Source organism: Chenopodium quinoa, unplaced genomic scaffold, assembly GCF_001683475.1.
Source record: "Chenopodium quinoa cultivar QQ74 unplaced genomic scaffold, ASM168347v1, whole genome shotgun sequence".
NCBI lineage: Eukaryota > Viridiplantae > Streptophyta > Magnoliopsida > Caryophyllales > Amaranthaceae > Chenopodium > Chenopodium quinoa.
In genome coordinates, this window is record NW_018742205.1 from 3,702,306 (window position 1) to 3,714,713 (window position 12,408).

Sequence of the window (12,408 nt, forward strand, 5' to 3'; positions counted from 1 at the left end):
ACATATTCCGTAGAGGGAGATTTGGGGGTGTTACATGGAGTGCCAGACGACATATCAGAAATATCGCAGATAAGCGCCCTAAAGGAGCCGTCTTGATTTTGCCTCCTAGTTGTTTGTTTGGTTCTGGCCATAGTGTCCTGCACAGACACAGAGACGGTCGGTTTCGGGGAAGTTCGTAAGGGGGAGTCCAAGAAGTAGCAGTTGGCATTCCTAGTTCTAGATTCAGCCGTCCCCGGTGACCGGCTGATGGCTAATCTAGGTCGTGCCGTGCGCATTTGGGAAACCATTTTCAAAAGAAAAGAAGCAAAAATTAAAATAAAAAGAGAAAAAAGCAGGCGGTTACATTAAGTCGGAAGATACTAAAGGCGCTTGAAAAAAGGTCTTGGACGGCTGTAAGCACAGACGGACAAAGTGCAGGCGGCTGGTGCTTTTCTCAGAAAAGACAAATTCTCTCAAAGTCAAAGATTCTCTCCCAAAGACTTTTTTTCGTAAACATGCGAAATGAGGAGGGGGGTGAAAGACTATATATAGAGGGGTAAAAATTTAGGATCCTAAACCCTAGTTTTACTCCAGATAAACGGTATAAACTATATGCACCAATGCATGCGTGACACATGTCACAGGCGCCACGTGGCACACCACGTCACCCTTGTGAGGGGCAAATGTTTCGGGTATTTTTACCCTACCACGTGGACCTCTCAAAGCGTGACACGTGTCACCCTAGGAAGAGCCCAAAGTGGACCAACCAAGGCTCGACACGTGGCAGGCAAATACCCCAAAGGAAATGGCGGCCTTCAAGGCCCAAATCCCTAGAAAGCCGTAAAATGGCGCAACCCAATCATTCCTAGGTTTCCGTAACCTAGGACAAGGGCACAAATCCCAATGACCCTATAAATAAGGAGATCCCCCCCCCCTATTTTGGGGGCACGTTCTATCATTGCATCGTTTATTACTCTCGAAAAGAGAGAAACACCTAATCTCGGAAGCTGAGAAGATATTTACTTTTCCGCACCCTTTTTACTCCGAATATGTACTAACTTGATCGTCTGAGGCGGAACTCCGACCAATCGGAGCTTCTGTTATTTTGCAGGTACAGACTACTAGAATCTAGAGTTAGTGACGTAACTCCCCCAAGGGACTAGAAAAACCCCGAAACAGATCCTTTTACCAATCTTTTTTTAAAAAACTTAGAACGTTATTATCCATAAGTTAGGGTACATCCAATTAATGTTATTAATACACATTCTAAATTTCACACACGCATTGCATGTATAAAAGACTAGTTTTATAATATTACTCCCTTCGTTTTTAATTACTTGCTTCACTTTTCATTTCCGGCCGTTTTTAATTACTTGCTCCATTTCCTTATTTAGAAAGTTTTGACATTATTTAATTCATATTTTATTAATATTAGATTCTCTCTCCTCCAATTAATTTATTTCTCTCAACTAGTGGACCCAACTACTTTTGCTTTTTACAATTTATTATTCTTCCATCAATCCCACTACCTCCATATTTTATTACTGTTTCAATTTCTCCTAAAACTCCGCACATATAGAAATGAAGTAATTAAAAACGGAGGGAGTATATGGTAATTACACGGCAGCATTGTACATGAACAATAGTACAAGAAAAACAGATTTTTGGAAGGAAAAAAAAAACCATCGTGATTCTTGACTAATTTTCAAATACATTCAACGGCTATTTCACCAAATGCCACTGAGCAATTGTGAAATTCACCAAATGCCATAAGCCTTTTCTAAATACACCAAATGCCACTTACAAATAGCACATTGACACCCTGTTCCATTAATGAGGTCTGGACGTTAGTTGGCCGTTAGTTGACACCACCATTTGCCACGTGTCACCTTCTGATTGGTCTGTTTTTTTAAAAACAATTTTTTTTATTAAAAAAAAATAAAAACCAAAAAAAAATTAAAAAATAAAAAACGGAAAACCCTAAACCCCACCCACCACCCCAGCAGCCACTATCCCAGCCATGCCGCCGGTCCCAGAACCTCTACCGCCGGGACTCGCATCGCCAGGCGTGCCGGTAGCCGCCGGCCCCCCTCCCTTTCCCCTCCTCTTCCCCCGTCGCGCCTGCCAACAACCCGTAACAACAACATCAACAAACAGCCACCAGTTCAGCCACTGCAATTCACCACCCGCCACCAATCGCACCTCTACAGCCTGCAATCACCCGTTCGCCTACCACAAACAGATATTCGGCAACCAATTACTACAATTCCGGGATTTAATTGCAACAATTTGGTAAAGAACATCTTCAATCTTGAACCCCAATTGAAACCCGGATGGTGCGCTCATGCCGTGCTCTCGAGATTCGTGGTGACGAACCCACTAATACACCATTTAGGCACTACATACTTCGGTGACGATGATGAATTTTGGTGCGTGCGCATGGATTGATGGTTTTGGGCCATTGATCTTGATCGACTTCGTGATGAACGGTGATAATGGCGCATGGTTGGTGGGGGTGTGAAACATGAGTTATTCCCATTGAAGTCCAGGCAAAATAGCGAAAGAGGAGGGGAGGGGGGAGCGTTGCTTCAGCGGCCGCCGGCGCGCTTGTCGGTGAGGGTGCAGGTCGCCGGCGGTAGGGTTTTGGGGTTTGGTGGCAGGGAGCGGGTGGTTGAAGGGGTGGTGGCTAGGGTGGTTTCAAGGGTTTTTTTTTTTTTTAACAAACGGACTAATCAGAAGGTGACACGTAGCAAGTGGCGGGGTCAATTAACGGTCAACTAACGGACACTTACAGTCAACTAACATCCAGACCTCATTAATGGCACGGGGTGTCAATGTTCTATTTGTCAGTGACATTTGGTGAATTTGGGAAAGGCTTATGACATTTGGTGAATTTCGCAATTGATTATAGCATTTGGTGAAATAGCCGTACATTCAACTTGCTTGAGTGAAAAAAGTGGCGCGAGAAGTTCCACTAAAAATGGCTATCAACCACTTTGAAATCTTCTAAATTTAGTTTTCTGCTTCACAATGTCTCTTACTCAACTTCATAGTTTTCCATCTCCCTTTCTTCAAATCAATTCAAACCCTAAAACCCCAAATCATACCAACAATTTCTACTTTTCCCTCAAATTCCCCCCTAAATCTTCATTTAAACCCTCAATTTCCCTTAAATTCTCTTCAATTCCATCATCCGCTTATTCGCTCTCCTCTTCAATCTCATCTTTCCAATCAATCAAACCCTATATTCAATCGGAATGGAGGTTAATCCTTCAAGGTTGGACTTGCAGCGCAATTTCTGTGTTTTTTCTCTCCAAAATTGTTCCTAAAGCTGGGAGATTTTCCCTAATTTTGGGTGATTTTTGTTCGATTAACAACGATGTTGCTATACTTGCTTCATACTTTGTTGTTCGATTGGTTGCGAATTACTTGCAACAGGCGTTCTTGTGGGAGGCGGCGTTCAATTCTGCTTATAAGATTATGGTGTATGTTTTTCAGAGGGTTTTGGAGAGAGATTTAGGGTTTTTCGAAGGCGGCGATGATCATGGTGTTGTTGTTTCTTCTGGGGATATCTCGCACCGGATCACTTCCGAGGCTTCTGATGTTGCTGAAACAATATTTGCTCTTTTAAATGTGAGTTGGAATTTATCTTTTGATATTTTCTCCTATTTGAATTTAGTTTTGCTTGGAATTGTCAGGAAGTGTTTATGGTGATTGCTGGAAATGTTTAAATGCAAATTGCTCATGAATCCCAATGCTTGTATTAATTTCGAGCATTAAAATTTGACATGATTTAGGAATTTTTGGAAGAAAAGATAGAAATGCAAAGAAGATTTGTGTAAATGAGCTTTTGTAAATTTGTATATGGAACTTTTGGAATGGGATTATCTGCATTTGTACAATATGATGCCGTTGAGTTGAACGCTTGCATCGAGGCACTTGTTTGGGTGTAACTGTACATAGTTTGAACCAAACTTTTGCAATGAAAGTAATTCAATTTGAGTTTGGATTTCTTATAACTGCTTTTGTTGATTCTTATGACAGACTATAGTTCCTTGCACTCTCCAGTTATCGGCTATGGCAGCACAGATGTTAGTCATCAGCCCTGTTCTGTCAATGATATCTGCCTTGGTAAGAAATAACTGACCTAAACCCAATTTTTATTTTCTTTTCATTTTTTTTGAACTGCTACTAAATGACTTAGAGTATTGTGTATATAAAGGTTATTCCTTCTGTGGCACTTTCCATTACTTTACTTGGTGCAAGGCTTCAAAGAATTTCAAGGAAGGCACATCAGAGTATTGCTGCTCTTTCCGCTTACTTGAATGAGGTTTGTTTAGGTACCTATTGGAGTATAACAATTTCATTTTTTGCATCTTGGATGATTTGTAATTTTAATTTTATTTATTTATTTATTTTTCACTTGACCACATTTTTGGTGCATAATCGAAACCTTTGGTGTGGAGGAAAAAGGAATTTTTTTACTCCCTAGAAATGTTTTAATGCAGTTTTAACCTTTCTAGCAGTTTTCTGGCCAATGCAGACTAATGTGTTGATCAGGTCCTCCCCTCAATCCTTTTTGTTAAAGCTAGCAATATGGAGTGGACCGAAAGTGTTAGGTTCAAACAGCTTGCTCATGCTGACCTGAACCGACAGTTAAAAAAGAAGAAAATGAAGGCCCTCATTCCTCAAATTGTGCAAGCTGTTTATTTTGGAGCTTTGCTCATCTTTTTGGCTGGGTCGCTCTTTTTCTCCAAGGGATTCTTCAACACTTGCGGCTTGATCACGTTTTTGACTTCCTTGGCCTTCTTAGTTGACCCTATTCAGGTAATAGTTTGGTCTTAGCTCTCTGACCCTCCCCTGCCCCATCAACAAGCAACCACAATTATTTTTTTTATAAAAAAAATACTCCTCTTGTTGACCTTAGAAACAAATCTATTAAGTGGAAGGCAGAGATAAATATTGTTTCTTGTAAGAATTAATGTCTCAGGTAGCCACTTTATGGAGATCTTGATATGAAATTGAATTATTGACTCACTAACAAAAAGAGACTAGAATGTTATAACCATTCAATAAAACTCTCATGAGGTTTCTTATGTAACCCTGTGTTTATTTTATTTTTTTGTTCTCCCATCACACAATAAGGTGCTGTTTTAAGTTGTCAAACTGAAAAATGATTATTTTGCAGGGTGTTGGAAAAGCATACAATGAGTTGAAGCAAGGAGAGCCAGCTATTGAGCGTTTGTTTGATCTTACTAGATTCACCCCTCGGGTAAGTAGTGGGCAGATTGGTTTTCCCCCCTCTGGCTTGGGGCGTGGATATATCTTTTTAATAATGCTTCTTACTATCTAGAAGTTGAAGTGTTGAGTTTCATGTAAACGAGATATGTAGGATTGTAGGGTTTTGTTGCCCCATCTTGAAGTGGGAATTTTTTTTTATTTAATGGAAATCCAGACATTAACTAATTACTGAAACTTATCCTAGCTTCTCTCATGGATTAAATATCTAAGTATGAATATATGCCAAGCTATATTGTTCATCCTAACTTGTTTCTGATTGGAATTTTTTTTCTTTCTTGTTGGTTCGTTTCTTCTTGTTTCTGTAAAACCGTACTCATCATTCCCCGAATCCATGCTTGGTTCAAGATATCTTTTTTTTCTTTTTTCCTGGGACTATGGAGTTTATAGATGACATAATTTTGTAAAAATGGAAATCTCCTTACCAGTTTATTCCCTTCAACTACATATTTGTCTACGAAACTTGACTCTTCTACTAGCTAGGCCACCACAAATAGACATATCAGATAGAGGATAGTAACATCTACCTTTTACTATTTGATTCCATCTTTCTTTGAAGTTTTTTCTTGCAAAATTGTACTAGCTGGAAGGGTGGCATCAATCTAAGTTGGAGTGAGTATCGCTGGATAAGTGGCAGCTTTGTGGATACTGGTAGGGGTGTTCATAAATCGGTCCGGACCGAAAAAATGGATCGGACCACCTCGGACCGGACAGGACCGAATTAATCGGTCCGGTCTTCGGGTCTAGAAATTTATTTTTCCGGTCTTCGGTCCGGTCCGGTCCAAAACCCCATAAAAACCGGTCTTGGACCGGACCGATTTTTTTATTAAAAATATGTGTGAAACCTTAAATAATGGTTAAAATTATCCTTAATAAGCTTAGAAAACTTTAAATTTATGAGCTTTTTTGTACTAAATATACAAAAAAAGGCGTTAAAGTGTAGATTTTCCTTTACTTTTTTCGAGTTTTCCATAAAATTATTAAAAAAAATTAGAATTCTTTTAAAAAAAATGCTTAGTCCAAAGCAGTCCGGTCCGGGTTTGGTCCTAGCTTAATCGGTCCGGCCTTCGGTTCTTAAAATTCTAATTTTCGGTCTTCGGTCCGGTCTGGTCTTGGACTGATGAACAGCCCTAGATACTGGATACCACCCCCACTATGAGGAATTTCACATTGAGTTACATTATACTGATAATTTCTCAAATTAAAATTACTAAGATCTTTAATAAAAGGTTTTGATATTTGAAGTGACTAGACTTAACCTCTGAATGCAGATTCTAAATTTGAAATGCTAGTATAACATGAGAATGTGACAAAAGATGGTAGATCGAGGTATCAAAAACTACTTGAAAAGCGTACTTTTATATAAATTGAGCTCAATGGTATAAGGGCTAATTTCCGAATTCTATGGTGTTCAGATGGTTTCAATGCGAGCAATATGATATAATAGACTTTAATTATGTAAAGGCTATGAACTTCTGTTGTTGTACATTTTACTACTTGATTGTGCCAAATCGCCATGCCTTTGAGATTTAATACTGTGCTCATTTCATTTCAATATATATCTTATGCATTCTAACATCAACTATTGATATCATGCCTTTACAGTTTGTATTTCTGGAGGGCAATCATACGAGTCATAACTGACCTAGCTTTTCAATGATGTTCTTAATTTCTTTAATATATAGGTGATAGAGAGGGTGGATGCTATTCATATAAATTCCGTCAAAGGTGAAGTGAAGTTTTGTGATATATCATTTCGATATAAAGATGGTTTACCCCTTGTCTTGAATGGAGTTGACCTCCACATTAAAGCTGGAGAAATAGTTGCTATTGTGGGCCCATCTGGAGGAGGGAAAACAACGTTGGCTAAACTTCTTCTTCGCCTCTATGATCCCTTGCATGGTGAGTCACAACAGGCTCTCCTCTCCTCCTAAAAGGGCACATATCCTCACATCACAAATTCTATTAAGTTTTACTATTGATTTTGGAGGCTTATGCTGTGGTCTAACTAGAGATATTATTTGTTTGCTTCTCTGTTTGGTAGGTTGTATATTAATTGATGGACTCAATATTCAATGTTTTCAGCTGGAAAGTTTACGGAGACATGTTGCTTTAGTGTCCCAAGATATTGTGAGTACAATACCATTGATTACCAATTTCTCCCTTTATTTTTTTTTTACATGTTGCAGTTAGAAAATTGGTATAAATTATGATGGGTTAGTTTAACTTTTGACTATGTACCAGTGTATAAATTAAATGAGTAATGTGTTACACTCAGGTAGGTTGTATGTCATGAACCAATAACTGACAATCTCACTTTCTGTTGGCTTATATGATACTTGATTTAACCTAGATGCCTTTGCTGAGTTGCTGACCACTGCTTAGTTTACTTCTCATCTAACTCCATAATGCTTTGGACCTCCGATTGGAGACTTTTCAGATTGATCCTCGTATCAAACGAAATTGTTTTTATTTATATATATATATATATATATATATTTTATTATTTTTTTATTTTTTAAATATCTGGTGTTGTGCCCTAAATAATTAATACTGCAATGGATCTGAATCTGATCGTTAGTTGGGAATTGGGACCTTGTTTCCTCCTTTGCCTAACTTCTAACTTTGAACACAAATTCCTGGTCTTTTATCAGAGAAAAAACCCTCTATTTTGTGTCTTGTATGAGGTTATCTCTGTGATGAAAATGGTTTGTTCCTTGGAGATATTTTCTGATTAAAAATGTATTTTCTTTCCATTTTGCTGGAGTACTAGATGCTGTTTTCAGGGACAGTTGCTGAGAATATTGGCTATAAAGATCTTATGAGAGGAATTTACCTGGAGAAAGTTGAGCTAGCTGCAAAAACTGCTAATGCTGATGAATTTATCAATTTGCTTCCTAGAGGGTATGAGACTTATATTGGTTCACGAGGCTCAATATTAAGTGGGGGGCAAAAGCAAAGGTTAGTCCAAGAATGATATAATTGTCTTTGTGGCTATTATTTAAATGATTATCACTTCATGATAAGTCTATGACGAAAAATGAAATGGAAATTAATACTTCATTTATATAACTTAACACTAACTGTACCCCATATCCTCTGAATTGGCTCCTGGCATTCTGCTGATGTTAAGATTGTAGGTCATACGCTAATGTAAGCAACTATATCCTTCTGGATGAAGAGAATTTAGTTCTTTAAGACCCTTAATCTAAAAGGGGTTGGCTAACTGAATACCACAAATAAAAATTAAGAACAGTGTACTTGAGATTTGGTCCATAGTAAATAATTCTGAAAATTGCTGATGCTAATTCTTTGCTTTCTGTTAAATTTAAAGTGAAAAAAACAGGTGAAACCAGACCTTATCCCATTCTAGGCTTTAGTTGTGCAAATCAAAAGTTTAGCTTGACACAACAACCACTGACCACCAATCAGTAGCATATTACTAGGCCTTATCATTGAAAGTATTTTGTCCATAACTATTGTGATTTTATGTTTGTTACACCAGTCAAACTGATTTCAGATAGCATAATAAGAAGAAATATGTTCCAAGTTTTGTCCTTCATAGATAACACCAATTCGTATGTAAATCATCTGATTTTGTTTTATTTGATATGATGTAGATTTAAAAGCTTTTTTTTTGGGGTTTGAGGGCTTATGATGCTAGTGGGTTTTGTATTATTCTACTTCTGTTTTATTTATCTATATATTTATTTGTTCTACTCACTTTCCGTTTATGTCTCCCCCCCCCCCCCCATTTTTTCCTGTTCCACTCACGTCTGTTTTATTACATTTTTGACAAACACCCTTTACTATCTTTACATGCTCTTTTCGTATGTTATCTACCTGTTTCTTACGCTCACCCATCTTTTTACTCCATCTCTCCTACTTTATCCACCTTTTTCTTACACATGCCTTCTTTTTCGTATTTACAAAGTAGAATAAATAAACAAATAAATAAATTAAAAAAAGAAAAAGAAATTGGAGGTAATATATTGTATGGGGCAAATAATCTGGGGGAAAGGGGGCTGAGTCTGGGACAAACTATAACAATTTATTTCTTTCCAGCTTCTATATTGTTTTATGTCTTGTCATTGATAAAAGACAAATGCAACCCATCATATTTGTAGTCTAGGATTATTCTTTGGTTAACATTGATAGCTCATTTGTTGTTGCTCCTATGCAGGCTTACAATAGCAAGAGCAATTTATCAGAAGTCCTCAATTTTGATTATGGATGAAGCAACTTCTGCCTTGGATAGCAGATCTGAGCTATTGGTGAGACAAGCTGTGGAGCATGTGATGAAAAATCATACTGTGAGGACTTGTGCTTCATATAGTATCTTTTTTGCACCCCCCCCCCTCTTTCCCTCATCCTCATTGAACTTTTTGTTGTTTAATTTTCATCATGCTATATATTTCGTTTTGGCATTGAATTGGCTTCCTGTATCTTTCTTCGATACCTTGCTATTTCACTTGAGAAAAGTCCTGTATCTCATCATTGTACAATTGCTCCAATCAATTTAAGCTGTGCTGGGTCCTGAACACAATCTAAGATTACAAACAAATATATTTTGATTCAAATTTCAAATTTTTACACTTGCCTCTTTACTTCTCTTCTTTTGTCTTTATATCCAATTTTTTTCTGTGCATGTGGTTGCAAGCCTGTAACTATGATGAAAAAGAAGGGCCCCTCAAGACTTACTTGTCTATTTGGCTGACTCATTAGCTTTTGTATGTTGTTTGTGCTATGTGCTGTGTGTAATACTGATGCTCTTAGTAGATAGGTTGATAGGTGCAAGGTTGTGCTTTGCATAGTGAGCTAAGTAACCAAGCTGCTGTTACTGGTTTGATTTCTGTGCTACCACCTAGACCCTAGAAATCCATATGCACTTAGGAACTTTGATAATGTTCACGACTGTTTTTTCTTCGAGCTTCTTAGAAAAAGAATTGCTTTTAGTGGTACTTTTTCAGCTTTGGAGACTCAGTGGTCTATTAGATGCCCTGTTGCCCCATGTTGGTGCATCTTTAATTAGGGTCTGCCAGAAGCACCGCCTCTACAATTAAGAGGATTTTTTTATGTATATTGACCTTCTCCTTACCAGTTAAGGAGAAATCAATCTGCATCTGCTGCTAATAGGAATATGGTATATTCTTTGTGTGGTCCACAAATTGTAAATACCATCAGGTCATGCCAAGTAGGTGCTTACCATGATTTTCATCTTGAGTTTTCTTAAGCCTTGCATGGCTTTGTGGGATTTATAATGTACAAGTATATAACTTTTCATATGTTTATGTTTTATTGATGAAAAAATCAATAGCGAGATCTCATGTGCTTGAGGTGATGGGACTGATGGCAATCAGCTATCTTATCCTTCTACTGCAATGAACTAACCTAAGGAGGGGCAATATGGTTATATGGGTAGTCTAGTGTTATTACTTTATTAGGTTGATAGTCTTATAGTCCTTAGTTTTAGTATAAAAAGAGAGAGGGGGAAAAGGAGGAGTTATGCAGAATTTTGGAGTGAATCCTTGGGATAATTGTGACCTCAATTCACTGTTTTGCTAGTTGGGACCTAAAGTCACTAATATGAGATTTGTAGGCAAAACCTACTACCTTTTGTAAGAGCATCAGCAGGTTTAATATAATTTCAAGCTTTCAGCCTTAAATTTCTGCTTATTTATATAAATATACAAATCAGATTGCTAGTCTATTACATCTACTAGTCCGAATTAGGTTGACTGTTGGAAGGATCAAATGCAAGAGCTTCATAGTAGTGCAGTAGTGCTGGAGTGTGATTAGCTAGATGGTAGTGCTGAATATTCTGGTTATCCGCAAATGTTTTCCTATATTGTCGATTTAATCATAGTTAAAATATATGAAAATAATGAAATGATAAATTGTTCTGCAAAGTTGTTAGCTTGTCACCAGTAATTTGCGCTTAGTTCCATTTGTGTAAACTCCCATGCAGCTAACAAGGTAATTTCTAGAACATCTGAGTAAATGTGGTTGAACTGATTTCATGTGGAATCTGATATAATAATATCAGTCTTTATTTTCCATTTTCAATGAGATTATTTTAAAACCTAATGATTGTTTTTGCAGGTTTTGGTCATTGCTCACCGGCTTGAAACAGTTCTGATGGCTGATAGAGTACTCCTTCTAGAAGCTGGTAGGCTGCGAGAGGTTGACCGTTCAATGCTAACTAATAATTCCCATGACTTGCAATCATCAGCTAATCTTGTCATATGAACTAGATCCAGAAGACTGCTATGCACTGGAAGGACAGGCTACCCCCTCAACGCCTCATTCTTGGCCAACCACTGTATTCTTGTTTCTGGAGCAATTGTATTTCGAAGCTCTTGAAGCAATTGGTGATTGGCTTAAGAAAATGTCACTGGAAGAAAATGGAAGATCCTGATCTAATTTTATGAGGTACTTTCGGGGTTAAATATTTGGGTTTCCAAATCAAAGTAAATATTGGCGAGTTAGGAGTTAGGATACGTTTTTTGCTATGCTTATAGGAGGCACATTGTAATGTTGTTTATAGATAATATTGATATAGGTAGCACAGGTTTTTTTTAAAAAAAAAATAGGGTTTCATCTCAATGCCTATTTTCAAACGGGTTGAAGGCCTTTGAGGCCGCCTCAAGCAAGACCAACTTCGAGGTCTGTCCCATGCCATAGTTAGCTTAACCAATACGATTTGATTCTCTATAAGAGTTTTGGATTGTAACCTCCCAACCCGGTTTTAAGATCAAAGGTTTAAGTTTATATTAAGTGTATATGGAGAACAGATCCTTGACCGATGTAAATTTGGTTTGACTGTCAAAATGTCTGGTGTAAGAATTTGCATTCAATCAATTTACACCAATTTCTAATTTCCATGTATTAGTGTGAGTATAACTAATTTATTTAATACTGACTAAGACATTATGTGGACATATTAACACAGTTTAAGCTCAGAACTTTGCTTTGCATAATTAAGCTTGTTCACTCACAACTTTCAGATAAACATATATAATACGAATATCGAATAGACAAGATGTTAAATTATTATGGTCATAAAAAATTATATTAGCTAGATAATTTAAACTGGGTGAGATTACATTCAACCTCTCTGATGTTGTAACA

The 12,408-nt window shown here is 37.4% G+C and overlaps 1 protein-coding gene across 2 annotated transcripts; it reads left to right on the top strand.

The window, feature by feature from the left end:
* The first annotated feature begins 2,468 nt into the window (after positions 1-2,468).
* LOC110729580 (ABC transporter B family member 29, chloroplastic-like) lies at positions 2,469-12,159 on the top strand. Of its 2 annotated transcripts, XM_021909334.1 has the most exons (10): positions 2,469-3,612; positions 4,024-4,110; positions 4,202-4,309; positions 4,540-4,806; positions 5,168-5,251; positions 6,963-7,179; positions 7,322-7,407; positions 8,051-8,238; positions 9,461-9,590; positions 11,380-12,159. In XM_021909334.1, exons 1-10 carry the CDS (start codon positions 3,010-3,012, stop codon positions 11,524-11,526), a joined length of 1,917 nt encoding a protein of 638 aa, XP_021765026.1. In that variant the 5' UTR covers positions 2,469-3,009; the 3' UTR covers positions 11,527-12,159. The 2 variants fall into 2 exon arrangements, with proteins under 2 accessions (XP_021765026.1, XP_021765018.1); XM_021909326.1 differs by lacking the exon at positions 11,380-12,159 and having other exon boundaries at positions 9,461-11,373.
* Positions 12,160-12,408: the final 249 nt, after the last annotated feature.